Source organism: Carettochelys insculpta, chromosome 1, assembly GCF_033958435.1.
Source record: "Carettochelys insculpta isolate YL-2023 chromosome 1, ASM3395843v1, whole genome shotgun sequence".
NCBI classification, from domain to species: Eukaryota; Metazoa; Chordata; order Testudines; family Carettochelyidae; genus Carettochelys; species Carettochelys insculpta.
Window position 1 is genome coordinate 7,689,703 of NC_134137.1, and position 19,494 is coordinate 7,709,196.

General features: G+C 44.5%; 2 protein-coding genes across 2 annotated transcripts; one reads left to right on the forward strand and one right to left on the reverse strand.

Annotated features, from left to right (window-relative positions):
• Nucleotides 1-2,676: 2,676 nt before the first annotated feature.
• Nucleotides 2,677-3,651, forward strand: LOC142002743 (olfactory receptor 52P1-like). The gene has a single exon (XM_074979111.1). The coding sequence runs from the start codon at nucleotides 2,713-2,715 to the stop codon at nucleotides 3,649-3,651; it is 939 nt and encodes a 312-aa protein (XP_074835212.1). The 5' UTR covers nucleotides 2,677-2,712.
• Nucleotides 3,652-11,631: 7,980 nt separating this feature from the next.
• LOC142007651 (olfactory receptor 52N4-like) lies at nucleotides 11,632-12,603 on the reverse strand. The gene has a single exon (XM_074984340.1). It carries the CDS (start codon nucleotides 12,601-12,603, stop codon nucleotides 11,632-11,634), a length of 972 nt encoding a protein of 323 aa, XP_074840441.1.
• Between the last annotated feature and the right edge of the window lie 6,891 nt (nucleotides 12,604-19,494).

The window sequence follows — 19,494 nt, forward strand, 5'->3', positions numbered from 1 at the left end:
TTCTAACTTTCATTTCCAGTCAGAAACACCACAAGCATCGGAGTTTTCCTTTAGATTCATTCAGCATCCAAAGATAATGCTGCTCTCCCGAGCAGAGCATGAAGCCAGGTCTTTCACAGGAAGGTGCCATAAGTTAAATATTGTGGATGATTCTAGCCCCATTGAGACCAATGACAAAACTCCCAACTCGGAAAGGATCCATCCACTTAAATAAAATCTGTGACTTACACGAGCCACGATCCTCCATTGAGGTGAACTGAAATCATCCCATGGCCTCCAAGGGCAGAGGAGCTCATATAGACCAGAGAAGAACTGATACAATGAGCCTCTTCCTTATGTTATTTCATTATTTTTTGCATGGGGAGAGGGTCTGATCTCTCTATGATTGCGAATGTGATTGAGGGTAATATAGAGGCTGTTCTGGTCTGGCTGTGGTCTGAAGAAGTGGGTCTGTCCCACAAAATCTCACCACCTAATAAACTGTTAGTCTTGAAAGTGCTCCTGGACTGCGTTTTTGTTTTGACTCTATGCCCTTGTTTTTCTGCTTCAGGAAAGGACAAGAAACAAGAAAATACACTGAAATAATAGTATGTTTCTGGCTTGGAGGCAGTGTTAGAAATCTCATTGGAGGAAGTCCAGTATTGAACAGAGAGAGAGAGAGAGAGTGTGTGTGTGTGAAGTGTGGTGGTTGTGGTGAGAGAGACAGGGGGACATGTAACCTGGTGAAATAGGGAATCGACACCCTGCTTAATGCTCAGACCAGAGAGGGCTAACATGGACGCTGGCAGTAGGAGTCTCAGACAGCAGCGTAAAACAGACAATGTTGTAGCAAATTACCTCTGACCCCCTTCTCCCATCTGCATCATCATGCCCTGGATGAGCAAGCCCAGTGCTGTTTCCTGGCAATGTCAGCAGCTGCCCGTAGGGATCAGGATCTCCAGGAAGACATCTGGGTTTATAATGGCAAAGTGTTGTGCTATTTGAATTAAGAGTTCATGACACTGGCTCCTTTTAATCTCCACATCCTCTATCCCTCCCTCCAGGTTTTTCCCACACTCCTTTTTTGCACAGGCTGAGCAGGCCTGGATTTCCTGTAACCTCAGGACTTGCTGTTCAGGCTGATCTCCCACTTTTCCCCAATGTGGGCAGACCCAGAGTTTCATCTGTTTTAAGAGATATCCCTGAGTGATCACTCTGGGGAATGGCGCCTGGTGTTGCTGCTTGGTGAGGTCTATCACTGTGTGGTAGGGGACTAAAATGGACTAGAAGCCAGCACTGGAGGGCAGTGGGGCAGGGAGTGGGAGGTGCATGAGTGGGCTGGCAGAGTTCGGGGCTGTAGTGGAGGCATGGTGTGTAGAAGGAGAGGTGAGTAGTACTAGGAGGTGTGGGGACACAGAGCAGCATGTACGTGGGCAGGAAAGAGGAGCTGCTGAATTTTGTTTTGTTTTGTTTTGTTTTATTTCTGATTGTTGTGTCAAGGCCACTGCTGGGACCTTTCCTGGTGCTGAAAACATCTGGGGAGTCTCTGGGTCTCCTGGCCTTGGCCAGCAACAGAACCACAGCCAGGGTGTCACAACCATTCAGTTTGGTTACAATTGTTGTTTATATTCTTGTTATTTCATGTCAGGCATCACACTGGCAGAAACAACCATTGATTTTCATGTGACGCTGCACCCCATATAGGGCAAAGTGCCATTATTATGATATAATTATAGGATAATTATGATACAATTATCCAGAGCCTTTTTTTTTGTTTTTTTAAAAAGGAAGAGGAGACGGTAGTCAGCCGGCTGCCTGCCTCCTACTCCAGCCATTCCAATGGCCAGGGCTGCCAAGGTGCCGGTACTCAGTACTGGCCAGTAGTGTCACAAAAAAGCACCACATTTGTGCAAGGTGGGTTGTATAAGATGCCATTGGGAAAGTTATGATTTTCTGAATGTGATTGTCCTATTTAGATGCACTTTTCATTTGTGTATTGGTAGTTATGAATATCTATGTCTCAAATGTAATAACACGTAGGTAACACCAAGTAGGGAAGAGGCTTGCAGTTTGGATAGCTGGCTGCAAAGAGCCCAACCAGAGCATTGGGGAAAAATAGGTCTCAGGAGAGCCTTGTCTCTCCTTTGGTGAAACTACTGTGAACGCTTCCTATAGTCATGCTGTGTCTGTACAAGCGTATGTGACCCCACATCTCTCTGCACTCTGTCCTGGGGAGTCTGTACTTTTCCCACAAATTGGTCTGCAAACTAAGATTTGTAACAAAGGGTTCCTGCCCTGTGCTTAATATATATTAGACTGGAATGACATCATTGGTGCTCTGCACTCCCCAGGCCAAAAGAATCCCAGAAACATCACAGGGAAAAAGACCGAATATGGGTGAAGTGCTAGACACAAGGTCAGGGGATCACGAGCCCATGTGTGGAAACCTGAGACAGACAAGGATTAAGTAGTAAACACACATTAGGCTAAAATCTAAACACAGTATGTCTGTTAGAAAAAAAGTCTGTAGAGACAATCCCAGCTTGGTTCCCAGAAGTGTGAACTCTGCCGGCCACCTTTTCGTAGGGCTCCACTGGGTGATAAATTCATAATGGTCAGTGCTTGGTCGAGCATATTTATTGCTTACGCATCGTGTAATATCCCTCAATGTGCTTCTCTCCCTCCACAGGCACCTTGAACACTTCTGAACCAAATCAACACATTGAACAACTTATGGAGGCATTCAATTTCACTCACTCTGATGCTTCCCCATTCATCCTAATGGGCATCCCTGGCCTGGAGGCTGCCCATGTCTGGATTTCCATCCCTTTCTCAATGTTCTACATTATTGGCCTGTTGGGAAATTTCTTGGTTCTGTTCACAGTGGGCAAGGAGCAGACCCTGCACAAGCCGATGTACCTCCTGCTCTGCATGCTGGCGCTCACAGACATTGCAACGCCTACCTTCGTTGTGCCGAAGGCACTGTGTATATTTTGGTTCAATTTGAAAGACATTACCATGAGTGGCTGCCTCACCCAGATGTTCTTCCTTCATGCTGTTTCTCTCATGCACTCAGCTGTCCTCGTGACAATGGCCTTTGATCGCTATGTTGCCATATGTGATCCCCTGAGATACAGCACCATCGTCACCAATGTGCGGATAGCTAAGATAGTGCTTGTAGGTTTGATAAGAGCGGTACTTTTTATTCTGCCCCTCCCTCTGCTCCTGAGCAGGCAGCCATTCTGTTCCAACCGCTTTATCCCCCACATGCATTGTGAGCACACAGCTGTGGTGAAGATGTCTTGTGGGGATACCTCAACCAACAGGACGTATGGCTTGGTGCTATTGTTTATAGTTAATGGGGTAGATTTAACACTCATTGCCCTGTCCTATGGCCACATCATCAGGGCTGTCCTCAGGATCTCCTCCAAGGCAGCTCACCAAAAAACTCTGAATACTTGCACAGCCCATGTGTGTGTGATGCTGATGTATTACACCCCCAGCCTCTTCTCCTACCTAACACATCGGTTTGGTCAGGGCATCACACCCCAAGTTCACATCATCTTGGCTGACCTCTATCTCCTCGTCCCTCCCATGCTCAACCCTATCATTTATGGCGTTAAAACAAAAGAGCTTCATGACAAAATTGGTAAATACACCTGCAAATCATGATTGTCTGGTTCCACCAACTTTAGATATTTATGACAAGAGGGGGAAAGGATAGCTCCTCTTTAATCCAGGGTGAGCTGTAACAAAGTGACTAAGCTCAGAACCGTCAAAATTCACAGTTCAAAAAGTTTCTCACTGCTAAAATCTTATTACTCCATCACTAAGCATTGCTCTCTCTGTTGCTGACTGCCCTCTGTTCGACTATCACCTGACTTTTTTTCATTGTTACCCTTGAGCCCACAAACCCACAAACCCTGTCACTTGGCCTTTCCATGACTCTAAGGAGATCAGAATATACTGGAGCGTTCTGAAGCAAGTCAGCTTTTCACTTTGGCTATGTTAGAGACTCTGATTAGGTAATTATCTCTTCACTACTCCAAATCTTTTGCAAAGTCATTGAGCTTTCTCAGCTAGTCCTCCATCAGGCAAGCTTTACCTCCCACCTTTTTCTTAGATGTAGATATTGACACAGCTGTACAAGAATACACGTTGCCTTATTTAACCCAGCTTGACACCCAATCCAGAATTCTCTGAATCAGTGAGCTCTCCTCTTCATTATTTGCTGTACTCCAAATTTACATCATCTGAAAACTTCCTTGTTTTCTTCCAGTCAGGTAGTATAGCGGGCTTGGGATATAATGGGTTAAGTACACTAGCCTGTGTCATTACTTCTGATAAACCACCAGCTCCCTCCTAGGACCCCAAACTTCCACTTCCTTTTGGCACCTTATTTGTAGTAGAGGAAATCCATTCTCCCCCAGCAATCTTTCCCTTTAGCCCAACATTGTTGTTTTCACTGCACTGTGGTTAGCCAGTCCCCTCACTTTGTGTAAGAAGTGGTCCTTTTGAGGGTAGGTCTGCAGCACAGTGGCTGGATGGGGTAGTGAAACCAGTTCCCTCTCACAGTCTGAGGTCACAGCTCCCCACACTGAAGCATTGGGATTGGGCTGTTTTGGGGAAGAACCTCAATCTGTACCTGATCTGCCCTCTGTACAGGTGTCTCTATCACCAGCAGATCTGTGATCATAGCTCACAGATGGTCAGAGTGGTCAGATGATGACAAATGTTTGGCTACATGTGTGTATTTCCTTGGTGAGCTGCAGAGCCCCACACAGACAACTGGCACAACAGACCTTGGTCGAAACACCTAGGCTGCTTCTACACTAGCAAGTTCTTTCAAAAAACTTTCGAAAGAATGGGGTTCTTTTGAAAGATCCTGCAGAGCTTCTGTGCACAAAAGGTGTTCTTTCCAAAATAAATTGAAGGAATGCAGTGCTCCTTCTGAAATCACTCTTCCTTTCCCATTTCAGGAAGAACAACTTCTTCTGGAAGCTTCTTTTGAAAGAAAACATGGAGATGTTCCCCAGGGTCTTTCTTTCGAAAGAGCAGTCCTCATGGCACCAGATTTTTTGATCCCTGGCCCATTCTTTTGAAAGCGCAGGGGTTGTGTGGATGCTCTCTTTCAAAAGAAGTTATTTTAGAAGAGATCTTCCTGAAGGTTTCTTTTGAAAGATCTCTGCATTGTAGATGTAACCCCTATGAGCACAAGCTGAAGGCACCTGGTCTGGTTAATTGTCATAAAAGCATGATAATACCAGCCAACAGACTTAGCAAGGATTCTAAGACATATATGGCCTTGAAAACAGTCATAGTTCAGTGAAGGACAAGACCTTCCATTCTCTCTTTGGTTGGAAAATGGAACTCACTCAGAGATGCATTTTTACACTGTGATACAGGCAAGTTAGTTCTGTCTGCTGACATCACCGTCTACATGCAGATTCACTCAGAACATGTCCTTTGCGTAGTGTCATCCTGCCCTTGTCCGTTGGGAGAGCACAGTGCGTTCCTCCTACCCTTGTCGAATGTTTCAGTATCATCACTGTATCGGGATGTTGTGGTACCACTTGAGGTTGCAAAGTGTTTGCATGAGTACTCTGTGACTGCTGTAACCCATGTAACTCACAGGGGGCTATTTCATTACGAGAGCCCCCATAGGCAGTAGGAGTAGGTTTGCAGGATCATTGCTGATTTGGGTGGGGCAGTTTGGGACCTGCTCCCAGGATTTTGTCGCTGATGCTGGAGTCAGGCTCAATGAGGGCAGTCAGCCCTGGGTTTTAATAATTGGAGATACACATCAGCTAGAACTGGAAGGGACTTTGGGAGATCATGTAGTCTACTCCCTTGCCCTCTTGGCAGGATCAAGCACCATCCCTGACATCTATTTGCCCTAATCCCTAAATGGCCTCTTCAAGGATGGAGCCCCCACCCCTGGGTTTACCAGGCCAATGCTCAAACCACTGAGTTATCCCTCCCCCACAGCGAGCAGGGCATCTTCATCTCACCCTCCTGTTTGTGAGTCTGCTGATGACTGACCAGCTCGATTCTGGAGCAACAGGGCTGACCACAGAAAGGGCAAGTGTTGGTAGCTGTTAGAGGGGTGCAGGGCAGTATTTGCTGCTCTTTACTTCTTTGCCTCTCCTCCTCTGCACTGTGGCAGGAGCTCTCAAATTGCCATGCCACCCCCCATGAGGGCAAGCAGCCCGGGTAGCTGCTTTTTTGAGTGCCATGTGCCCTGTGTTTGCTGGGAGAATGTGAGCAAGGACCATGCAGCAGGCTGATGTCCCTCCTTTACAGGTAATTTGCACGAGGTTAGTGATGGTGTTCACCCTCTAATAGGCAGCATGAACAGTCTCACTTTTTGAAAGTGAAACTGGGAGCGAAAAAAAACTTCTGTTTTAATCATATGTTTTTATTGTTGTTTTGATTTGAGCCAAACAGTTCTAGGTAACTTTGCCTGCTCATCTGAATGACCAACTTTTCTTTAAACGTACCATGGGGAAAAAGTCATTTGTGTTTTGTTATTCTCAGTTTTTGTATTTTCTCATTACAGGTTTTCATTTAAATCTGCATACTTGTCACTTAACTGAGTGACTGGTTAATCTGTTCGCTGGCCTTCCAGCAGTGGTCCACAGTGGAGAAAAATCTGCATGGGTTCCAACTGAGGATTCCTACAACCAAATGGATGTGGTGATCAAAGACTGTAAGAGAGAGAGAGTTAAGTGAACTAAACCTAAGCTTTTGGGATCTCTTTCTTACTGTATTTTTTATGGACTGATCCGTTCATATTTTACCTTTTTTTTTAATTGGTTTGTTTATAGTAAATGTGAAGATAATGACTCTGCATTATAAAATTGTCATATTCTGTTGTCAACTTTGTCTGTTAAATGTTTCTTCATTGAATTTTTTAATAAAGTGAAAATTTTTGGGAAGAAGGGGCCTCCGGAAGAAGGACTTCCTTCTGGAAGACCCCCCGGGGGCCACACTTCTAAACTGCATTTTGGAGTCCGGACACCAAATCATGGACCATATGCTAATGAGGCATGTGGAATTTGCATCTGTGCCTCATTAGCATATTTCGGGCCCTGTATTACCCTGCCACTTTCGAAGAAAGTTGCCTGTGTAGAAACGGCCCGGGTGTCTTATTCCAAAATTGGTAACCCTCAAATTGAGAGAAATACCTCCCATTTCAAAAATTGCCATTTTGGAATAGGCCCTATTAAGACATGGAATAGTGCTGTTTTGAAGTCATCCAGAATGAATTCCAATAGCACTTTTTTGAAATAGCGCTTTGGAACTGGAACTGGTATTTTGAAATAGATGGGTGCTGTTTTGAAACACATTTTGTGTATGGTTGTGTTATTTCAAAGCCATGTATTTTAAAATAGCTGTTTCAAAATATCTTATTTTGAAATACGGCTGCAGTGTAGCTGTAGCCTGAGGGAACTGGGTTATTTCAGGCTCTGGAGAAGGGTAATGAAGTGACTTCTACCCCACTCCAAGCTCCACCAGCACTACTTAGGAAAACATAGTTCGGAAATATTCATCTTTTTTTTGTCAGATTTATAGTAGTAGTAGTAGTAGGCATCCTTCACTCTGCATAGACTATGGATCGCACCCTTTATAGTTTCAATTGAGGGCTTCATTTACAGCGTCTACTCTGACTATGAAGACCCACACGAGAGTGACAGTCCTTGCTGCATCTCTTGCAGATGTAGTGGGTGTCTGGCAAGTCCTTATTGTGCTTTCTGTTCGCTCACTTCTCCTCTGCTAGCTGTCTGATCCTCATCTTGCCCTTCTGAAGGCCCTTGTGTAACCCCTGCCTCCATCTGCTGCGGTCGTCTGCTAGTTCTTCCCAGTTGTCCAGCTCCATGTCTACCTCTCTGAGGTCTCTCTTGCAGACATCTTTGTAGTGCAACTGGGGGCATCCAGGAGGTCTTTTGCCATTGGCTAGCTCACCATAGAGGATGTCTTTTGGAATCTTTCCATCATTCATACTGTGGACGTGGCCAAGCCAGTGGAGCAGACGCTGCCTGAGGAGGGTGTGCATGGTTGGGATTCCAGCTTGCTCGAGGACGACGGTGTTGGTCACTCTCTCCTTCCATGATATTCCAAGGATGTGCCTGAGGCAGCACAAGTGGAAGACGTTCAGCCTCTTTTCCTGGCGAGCATACAGGGTCCAAGTCTCGCTGCCATAAAGGAGGGTGCTGAGGATGCAGGCTCTGTAGACTTGCATTTTGGTGTGAGTGTAGAGCTTGTTGTTATTCCACACTCTCTTGCAGAGTCTGGACAGAGTTGTGGCTGCTTTTCTGATCCTCCTATTTAGCTCAGTGTCCAACGACAGGGTGTCAGTGATGGTGGACCTGAGGTAAACGAATGAGTGGACGACCTCTAACGTATAGTTGTCAATGCTGATTGATGGGGATTCAGCAACATCTTGACCAAGTACTAACAGAGACTAAGCCGTGTTAGTCTATACACTACCAAACAAAAAGCAGTCAAGTAGCACTTTAAAGACTAGCAAAATAGTTTATTAGGTGAGCTTTCGTGGGACAGACCCACTTCTTCAGACCATAGCCAGACCAGAACAGACTCAATATTTAAGACACAGAGAACCAAAAACAATAAGCAAGGAGGACAAATCAGAAAAAGATAATCAAGGTGAGCAAATCAGAGAGTGGAGGGGTGGGGGCGAAGGTCAAGAATTAGATTGAGCCAAGTATGCAGACGAGCCCCTATAGTGACTCAGAAAGTTCCCATCAGCTGACTTTTATATTCAAATTCGGCACTTTAACACATGGTTTAAATCGTGATGGGAACTTTCTGAGTCACTATAGGGGCTCATCTGCATACTTGGCTCAATCTAATTCTTGATCTTCCCCCCCACCCCTCCACTCTCTTATTTGCTCATCTTGATTATCTTTTTCTGATTTGTCCTCCTTGCTTACAGTTTTTGGTTCTCTGTGCCTGAAATATTGAGTCTGTTCTGGTCTGGCTATGGTCTGAAGAAGTGGGTCTGTCCCACGAATGCTCACCTAATAAACCATTTTGCTAGTCTTTAAAGTGCTATTTGACTGCTTTTTGTTTTGATAGTGTATAGACTAGCACGGCTTCGTCTTTGTTATATTTGTAGAAGTGTGTTTCTGACAGCAAAGCCAACACCATGCTCTCTAGGTTCTTCCTGGGCTTTACCCTACCAGAAAAAAGTGTAGTCCTTTTCCTTTAGAGATCCCGAATCTGCAAGTCGCGTCTCTTGCAGTGCAGTGATATCAGCTTGGAGCCTCTTCAGTTCCTCGTTGATGACAGCGGTCTTTCGGGTATCATTGATGGCCTGAAGATCTTCAGTCAAGCCAGTCAGCATGGTCCGCACATTCCAGCAAGCAAGCTTAAATTGTTGTTTCTCATTTCTTGCTAATTTTCTTTTTGGTTTGCCTGGTGCCCAAATTTCAGTCACTTGCCAGGTTCAGGAACCTGAAGCCTCACGCACCCAGTGAGGCAGGTGAACTATAGCGGGACAGTACCCTATTGGCTGGGGGCTGCCCAGCTTGAGGCAGGCGGTGACTGTCCAGTGAGATGCGAGGATCTCTCCCACCATCAAAGGCAACCCCTGGCGTTCGTTCTCTACGCCAGTCGAGGAAGAGCTTATAACCGGTATCTGTTGCCTCCCGTGTTGATGCAACGCTGTTCAGTGATGCAGAAGTACCTCTCTGGGTGCCAGCCTGGGCACTTATTATGGAGATTCTGGGCTGCCCAGACACCAGTGTTCCCCTCTCGGCTTTAGTCATATAGTCCAAAGGAGAGGATAACCTCCACGTCTGGTACCAGCTCAGCTGCAGGAGTTGCCGGGACAGTGCCAGAAGTTGACACCGAACCACCTTCGGACTCCACTCCAGATTTTCTGTCAGGGATCGAAGGTCTTATATCCTAGGCTTTCTTCTCTCTACATTTAGTACTGCAAGTGATTCAATCACCTGGAGAGTTGGTGTCAGTCTCTGTTTCACAACCTCCATCATGACCTCTCAACACCTACTTGTGATGTCCTAAAAACCACCATTTTTGTGCACTTTGAAAGTTCCAGCTGAAAGCAACTCCAAAATCGATTCTGCAAAGCAGTAAGTCACTTGACTCCAAGGAGGTGTTATTGTTTAACACAACAGTCTCTTGCCAGAAAGGATTTTCAATAACCCCTACCAGGGCAAATTAACTGTTTCACTCTAGGAAGTGTCAGGAATAAACTAGTGGAAAAACAACAATAATACATGATGAAGGATGAAATGCAAGTAAGCATGGTGTCATCAAACTGCACTTTATTAAATGTAAGCAGTCAGAGACATAAATCATAGGCTTAGATAATGCCAGCTATTTTCCGAACACCTTGAATGGTATTGAAAAATTAACAGCAGCTTCACAGTGGCTAGTTGCTCACCTGTAGGGAGAAATGGGTATCAGGAAAGATGTTTCTCAAGAAGGCTGCAGAGGATTGCCCCAAAGTACAGTGTATTCCCTAGGGCTGCATCTATACTGGCAAGTTGTTTTGGAAAAGCAGGCCTTCTTTCAAAAGAACACATGGAGTGTCAACACACAAAATGCATTGTTTTGATCTGAAATCGAAAGAGTTCAGCTCTGCTTCTGGAAGAAGGATCAGGAAGTGCAGCTTTTTAAAAAAAAACAAACAAACAAAAAAAAAACTTTTGCAGACGCTCCCAAGGCCCTTTTTTCAAAAGAGGAGTCCGCAAGGTGCTGGATTTTTCTATCCATATCCCATTCTTTTAGAAGAGCAAGGGCTGTGTGGACGCTCTCCTTTCAAAGAGCAGATCACACTTTCAGTCTGCTTTTTTGTGTATGGGCGTGGTTTTTCAAAAGAAGATTTTTGGAAAAGATCTCCTGGAAGAACTTCTTTTGAAAGATTGTTGTAACTTAGACACATAGGCTTTGTCTACACTTGGCCCAAATTTCAAAATGGCTGCTAATGGCCAAATCGGAGAATACTAATGAGGAACTGAGATGAATATTCAGTGCCTCATTAGCATGCTGCTGGCCTCAGCACTACAAAAGTGCCGTGTTTCAATTGCGCACAGATCATCTATACGGCGCCCTTTCTGATAGGAATAAGGGGATTTTGATGTTTGTGGGGTCCTTTTGAAAAGGGCCCTGTGTAGATGAGCGGTGCCAGCAGCATGCTAATGAGGTGCTGAATATTCATGTCAGTGCCTCATTAATATTCTCTGATTTGGCCATTAGCATGGCCCTTTCAAAATTTTGGCCCAGTGTAGACACGGCCATCCTGTTTATAACATCTACAAATCACATTGATCACAGTGACCCTTGCTGGATAATAATTTTCCTAACCTCACATGAACTCTTTTTTTTATCAGAAATCTACACTAAAGTTTTACATCCATTTAACTTCTTTAAATATCTTATTTTTTCTATACACTCCTCCAATTCTCATTAGCAGAAAGTGCCAGTGAGATTTTGACCTTGCATAATAACGCGCACTTTGCAATTACAGTAGCTGTTAGCCATGAAGATTTCTTTTTTAATTCATAGTGGCTATGTGTAAAACATGTTTGCAACTAGCTTGATCATATTTTTGTAATCTGCACATTCAGTGTAACACAATCCACGTCTGAAAAACCACACTTGTCATGAAAGTGTAAAGGCAGTGACAATACTCAAGCATGTTCTGAAGATGTATTTGCCCACTTTTTCACGAAGCTCTTTCGTTTTGACCCCGTAAATTATAGGGTTCATCATTGAGGGGATAAGGAAATGGAGGTTAGCTAGGATGATGTGAACATAGGGAGCAATATCCTGACCAAACCTGTGTGTCAGAGTAGAGAAGAGTCCCACAGGATAAGACATCAGTATCACACAGATGTGGGCTGTACATGTGTTGAGCGCTTTCTGGTGGGCTTTCTTGGAAGAGATTCTGAGGACCGCCTTGATGATCAGACTGTAAGAGAGGGCAATGAGTGACAGGTCGAATCCCATGACTATAAATGCCATCATCAAACCATATATTTTGTTCACTGTGATATCTCCACAAGACATCTTTGCTACAGCCATGTGGTCGCAGTACGTACTGGGAATAATGCGGTTGGCGCAGAAAGGCAGTCTTTTCAGAAGCAGGGGAAGAGGCACAATGAAGACAACAGCCCTCATCAAACACAATAGCCCTAGCTTAACTATCCGTGCATTGGTGAGGATGGTGGTGTATCTCAGAGGGTTACATATGGCAACATACCGATCAAAGGCCATTGACACAAGGACAGCTGAGTCCATAAGAGAAACCACATGAAAAAAGAACATCTGGGTGAGGCAGCCATCCACTGAAATGTCTTTCATATTAAACCAAAAAATACACAGTGCCTTTGGTATGACAGAGGAAGATATGCCAATATCTGTGAGCGCCAGCATGCAGAGCAGCAGGTACATCGGCTTGTGCAGGGTCTGCTCTTTGCATATGACAAACAGAACTGTGAAATTTCCCAAGAGTGTGATAACATAGAACACACACATGGGAATGGAAATCCAAATATGAGCAGTTTCCAGGCCAGGGATTCCTGTCAGGATGAATGTTGAAGGGTCAGAGAAGGTGAGGTTGAATTCTGCCATGAGACAGTTGATGCACTGACTGGGCTTACAAACACTCAAGAGGCCTGTGAAGGGACAGAAGCACAGAAAGAGGGATAACACATTCATAACAAATAGTGCAGGTTTAACGTCTCTAATCTGAAATTCTCTCATCCATCAACATGCATAATCTGGCATGATATTAGTAAATCAGATGATCACTTATGCGGAGGCCTAGTTTCCTGTGGTCCTATAAAATTTGTGTCCAGTCACTACTCCTGGCACTCAAAGTTTTGTGTTGTTATTCAACCGTAATTTACCCCTCAATGTATTCTAAGCGCTCAGTAAACACAGACGTGTTGGTAATGTACTAGACATTATTGACCTTCATGGTCTGGCAAATTCTTTTGTCCTGCACTGGTCAGGTACAGAGGTTGCCAGATTAGAGAGGTTCAACCTGTACAGTAAATATAGTTATTGTGAATCCAGAAAGGGTGTGAGCAGTAAGATGTCCACATTTACAAAGAGCACCAGATTATTTAGGTCGTGGTCACGCTCATAGAAATCCTCAGAAGGAGCTAACCAAGCGAGGAGAATGGGCAGCACAATAGCAGGTGGACGTCAATGCCAAAAACTGCAGCGCGTTTGCCCATTGGAAGGAAAAACTTGAACTCCTCACTTGCCATACAGGGTTCTAATTGAATTATACAAACCAGGGCATGGACCTCGGCATCATGGTACAGCTCTGTGAATTCCTGCTTACTGTACAAGCATGGGCAGAAACTGAACAAAATATTAGGATCCAGGATGAACAGGATGAGGAGTTATAAACAAAATCTAATGCCACAAGATCAGTCGGTTAATGTTTGGCTCTCCTCTTCTCTCCTCTGTGTAGTCCTGGGCACCCTTTTCACACAGGATATAGCAGGAGTAGGGGGATTCAGGAAAGAGAAATGAGAATGGTCCCCAGGGAATCTTCCTTATTGTAACTGATTGAGAAAAAAAACCACACCTTTGATTGATATTTCACAGAGAAGATGAATTTGAAGGAACATGAGATAACTCTAGTCTAGTGGCTGGTACAGACTAGATGAAGAATGTTTTCTCCCACTGTTGTAACAGAAGATCAAGAGGGCATTCAATTAAACTGAAATGTGGCAAGTTCAAAACAGATGAAAAAGAATGGGTTGTTCACCAACTGACTAGTTAGACTGGTTAGACTGAAGAACCCAGTGACACAAGAGGTAACTGAGACCATGAGGTAAGCAAGCATCAGGAAGGGTTTGGACGTGTGCATAGATAGTGACACCCTCCAGTTACAGTAGTTACACTAAATAGATCTTTTGGAAAATATATATGCCAACATATTTTAGGGCACAATCAGTGGGGTGATTCCATTCTGAGAGTGAAGCCAGCTCTCCCATTCTCATACCGCCTTCTTTTACAGCACTTGAGGCAGCCAATTTTTGAGATGTTGCAATAGATTGACCAAGGATCTCATGCACAATGCAAATCCTATACTGAGACTGAGGCATCGAGGCAGGCATGATCATGCAGGGCATTGACTTTGTGCTCAACAGAATGAACACAAATGACTTGGGATTTAGAGCTACTCGCATGTACCTCTGTTATTTCCCTTGTTTATTTTGGAGAGAGATTTTTCTGCAATAAGCATTGTGGCAGACACAAGTTGCAGTGGTAATTGACAAGAGTAAGCAGAGACAGGTGTCAGTAATTGAGATTTTTACCCTACTCATGTCCAAAGATCTCACATATGATACAAAATTTTGGGATAGTGATGAGAACAGGTTACTGATTCAGAGCAATCAGGACTGGCTGGTTCATTGGATTGAAGGAAACAAGATCTGTTCTAACACAGCTATGTAGATATCCACATCTAGGAATAAAGAATGTAGGCAATTCTTACCTGACAGAGGATTCTCATGGGAAGTGCAATGACTCTGAAATGATTTGGTGGTGGGAAGGATTACTGCAGTAAACATGAGTTCCCATTGTATAGTAACAGAGAGGGATCCGTGCTAGTCTATACACTATCAAAACAAAAAGCAGTCAAGTAGCACTTTAAAGCTTAGCAAAATAGTTTGGAAAGAGAAGTGGATAAGCTGACTTTTATATTCAAATTCGGCACATTAACACATGGTTTAAATCGTGATGGGAACTTTCTGAGTCACTATAGGGGCTCGTCTGCATACTTGGCTCAATCTAATTCTTGACCTTCCCCTCCACCCCTCCACTCTCTGATTTGCTCACCTTGATTATCTTTTTCTGATTTTTCCTTCTTGCTTACTGTTTTTGGTTCTCTATGCCTTAAATATTGAGTCTGTTCTGGTCTGGCTATGGTCTGAAGAAGTGGGTCTGTCCCACGAAAGCTCACCTAATAAACTATTTTGCTAGTCTTTAAAGTGATGCTTGACTGCTTTTTGTTTTGATGAGCTCCCATTGTGACAGTGTGGCCAAAAAAGCCAATGTGACCCTTGGATGAAAGCAAGAGGACTCTCAAAGAAAGGTAGAGAGATTATTTTACCTTTCTATTTGGTTCTGATGTGACTGATTCTGGAAAACCATGTCTTTTTCTGGTGCTCACAATTAAAGATGTATGTTCATACATTTAAGAGGCTTTAGTGAAGAGGCACAGGAATTAGCAGAGAACAGTAAACCTGTCATGGTTACACACTCAAAGAGCTCGATGTAGTTAAACAAGGATTGACTTGGTTACGGTCTGTGAGTACCAACATGGGGAACCAATATTTAATCATATGCTTACAGCATAGCATGCAGAGGTGTAACACAATCCAACAGCTGGAAGTGGAAGTTAAAGAAATTCTCTTCAGAAATGAGCCACAAATTCTTATGCTGTGTGACTAATGGACCATGGCAACCATTTCGCAAGGGTCTTGGTGGATTCTTCACCACTGAGAAGATTTAACTCAAGGTTGAATCTATCTGTAAAAGATCTCATCTAGGAATACTTCTGGGGAGATTATTTGTCCAGTTCTCTACACGAAGTCAGCAGGTAAGAACATAAGAACATCAGATTCCATAATCACAATTCCCTTCTGGCCTCGGATTTGATTAATATGTGCCCAGCTGTCAGCTGGAGGCTTTAAACCTGAAAGCTCTGGGTTCCTGCAATGGCTGCTGTATTTATTTAGGCTCTATCGTGTCCCAGCATTATCTGGTGTCATTATTTAAAGTGTATAGTTCTTAGCTTGTGCGTTTTTCCTGAGTAGCCATCCCCAAACAAGTGGTGCATTCATGTGCATCAAAGGCCACGGCACAGGTGAGTTTGCATTTGCCAGTCATTGTGGGAGACTTCTCACCAGTGACGTGCACTCAAGGATTACCCATGAGGCAACAGAACAAGAATGATGGCAGACACCTCATCCCCTGAGGAGGAAGAGCTGTGGAGAGTCTGGGGTAGCTCAGTGTTCGTGGGAGCCAAAGATAATGGAGGATAATGGAGAAGACGCCAGTGATCAGTGTATTGTTGGAATCACAACAGCCTTGGATGGGCGAGAAGAGTACAGATTACGAGGCCTGGAATGGTGGGAGAGTGAGTCAATTGAGGAGATAAGATCAATATTCTTTTCACTGCTGAAATACCAACAGTCACAAATTAAAAATGAATTTCAGGAGCATTGACCTGTTCTAATTTTATCCCCTGTTCACTGTCCTCACAACCCACTTCTCCTTCTACACCCCCTGCTTGCTTCTTGAACCTGCGGTGCTGCTCACCTTTCTGTGTATACCCCCTCCTCACACTACCCCCACTGCTGCCTCACAGTGATACCTCTCACCCAGGTCCAAAACCCATGCCAGATCCCACAGTGACAACTCACAGAAATACCTCCTCAGACTAGGATAAACTCAGTCTCTTCTGGAACCGGGAGCATAAAGGGGGAGATCAGCCTGAACTGCCTTTCTGAGGTTGAAGATAACTCTAGCAGCAGCAGCAGCAGCTCAGACCTTGCAGGGAAGGAGGAAGGAACAGACCCCACAGGAGGGAGAAATGGTCTGGAAACTCAAAGAAGAAAGCGTAAGTGCCTCCTACTCCAAATGACACAAAATGCATGGCAGCCCATTAGAAATTTGGACTTTGGAGGCTGCAGTGGAATCGCCCATGGAAAGAAGGATGGTCCAGATGAAGGACTGCGTCAGAGAAAATTGGGTACAGCGTAACCACAATGTGGTACACACTCATTCACCTCCCACCCATTCTCCCTCCACAGAGAATGCTGTTCTGTTAGGTACTAAAAGAGTCTGATGGAAACCCTGAGCTTATGTGTCATTCTCAGACAGGTCATGAAAAATGAGGACTTCCAAACACAAGGGTCCTGATTTTGCTTTAAGGGAGGGCAGTATCTATCTGGAGTGGCCCAGCCAACGCACGCTAGGAAAGCAGAATCTTTCTAGTCGTGAAGCCTCTGGTAACACAGATACCCACTGCAGAAGTTTTGGATGTGCTACCTACCAAGAGAAGGAAGGAGTGGAATTGAAAAACTTGAGTGGCCCAGAAGAAAAAACACACAGACCAAAGAAAAGAAGTGACTGAGAAAGAGATAAGGACAGAAGAAGTGACAAAGCACCGATCACTAAAACGTGTATGTGTCCAAAGTATTTCTCATCCATTTATAGTTCTAATTTGTGCATGTAAATCCAGTCCTGTTTCTGACAAATATCAAACTGCTCAAGTCACTGTCCTGGCGAAATCCTGCCCAAATGGTTCTTGACTTGAAGCCAAGAACCCTTCCTGAGTCTTGACCACTAACATTAACAAGCAACTTACCGCAATTCCATTGAGCAGAGAGAGAAATATCTCCGTACAGAAACAGAAAGACAGAGCCTATGAGTCGGTGTGTGAATCTCATATGTCTGACACTCACTGTTCTGGGCAACAACATTTATGATTCCCCTTTACAGTCCCTGTGGACACACATTGCCCAGGACCAAGAGAAAATTCCCTCCATGGACTATAAACAGCGACAGCTTGAGAGCCTCCCAAGGGAGTGAAGAAATGATTGGCCAAAGCCAGTGGGTTAAATATTGAGGTCAAACTGGGTGGCTTTCTTTTGCATATGTAATGTATGGCGATCTGCTCTGTGTGACAAAATATTGCCACAAGATACAGGACAAAAAATATTTTTTTTCAATTCATCATAGCAGCAAACTGCTGCATATCACTCAAGTTGTTATAATATCACTGACCATATGAAAAGTCACTGCCACCCTGTCTGAGCCAAATAAGATGGTATTGTATGGATGTAAACAGAAGGGTGTAGAAAAAGACTTTCTTCTCCCAATATTTTGACAGGAAAGGTTTTTGGTACTATCCCATTGTGCAGTCTAAAGTGAATATATAAATGGCAGCTCAAACTGTTCTAGTAGTTGTATCTTCTCTCTGCATTGGGTTAGTATTACATTTCAATAATGGGTTGATTTGTCAGACATCAATGCAGAAAATTGTCTCACGTCGGAACTTGTGCAATGGGACTTCTCCACTCTCTGAGTGGTTCCTTCGCCACTCCCAGGACCAAAATGACTTTGATGTGTGCCTGATATATTGCCTGGGGATCATTTCAGTAAAAAAAAAAAAAGACTGGGTCTGTGTCAAAACTAGCTCCCAACTTCAAAGGGAGCATGGTAAGTGGGGTGTTGGGAGATTATCAATGAAGTGCTGCTGTGAATATGAAGCACTTCATTAAGCTAATTGTCCCCTGTGGCAACTTCAAAGTGTTAAACTTCCAAGTGCTGGCTTGTGAGTAGCCACAGCTAACTCACAGTACCTCGAAGTGCCCGGGTTACTTAGAAGTCCCTTTACTTCTCAACATTTTAGTTGCTCTCCTTTGGACCCTCTCCAATGCATCCCACCCTTTCTAGTATGGAGGGGCCCAGAACTGGACACAGTATTACAGTTGAGGCTTCACAAGTGCTGAATAGAGGGGAATAATTGTTTCTCTAGATCTGTTGAAAATGCTCCTCCTAATGCACACTGCTATGCTGTTAGCCTTCTTGGGGACAAGGACACACTGTTGGGTCATATCCAGCCTCTCATCCATCATAATCTCCAGGTCCTTTTTTGTTGCACTGCTACTTAACCAGTTGTTCCCCAGATTGCTTTAGATTCTTCTGTCTCCAGGGCAGGACTCTGCTTCTCCTTGCTGAACCTCATCAGATTTCTTTTGGCCCAATACTCCAATTTATCTAGGTCACTCTGGACCCTACCTGTACCCTCCAACATATCAATCTATCTCCTAATTTAGCGTCATCAACAAATTTGCCAAGGGTGCAATCTGTCCCCTCATCCAGCTCATTAATAAAGATGTTGCATAGCACTGCCCCGAGAACTGATCCTTGGGGCACCCCACTTGAAACTGGATGAAAGAGGCTTGCAAGGTAGAGGATTAAGTCAGAAACAGGAGGAAAGGAAGGAGTATGTTTGTTCTTGCTGTAGAATAGCAATGTTTGAAGTGCTGTGCCCAGCAGTGTAGCAAAGGCCTGGTGCAAAGATGACAAAAAGAAAGCCTGAGGGTAGGTACAGGCTTTCAGGGATTGAAAGAAAGGGAGATGGGTATCAAGGAGGTCACAGATGGCAGGAAGACACCAGCTACTTGGTGCTTAACCTGCCATGTGGGGGGACCTTTTCGGGACCAGGCCCAGTGGAGCAAGCTTCTCCCATACCTGCCACGGACCCCATTCCTACTGCTGTTCAAACTAGAGGGGAGGTCCATGGAGGTGCTGATACCACACCCGCTTATCTCCTGTACCCCTGATGGCCTGAGACTGGGGAGGCGGCATGTGGAACCAAGCCAGTGAGGCTTCTGAGCCAGGAGAACTGGGAGAACAGTTACTTGCTAATCGTGGGAAGGCACCTTTGAAGGTCTCCCCCAAGAAGTTCAAGTCATGCTCCCCCTT

What these genes read in the sequence shown, in the direction of transcription:
- LOC142007651 (XM_074984340.1), bottom strand. Translation starts at nt 12,603, where the DNA reads ATGGCAGAATTCAACCTCACCTTCTCTGACCCTTCAACATTCATCCTG.
- LOC142002743 (XM_074979111.1), top strand. Translation starts at nt 2,713, where the DNA reads ATGGAGGCATTCAATTTCACTCACTCTGATGCTTCCCCATTCATCCTA.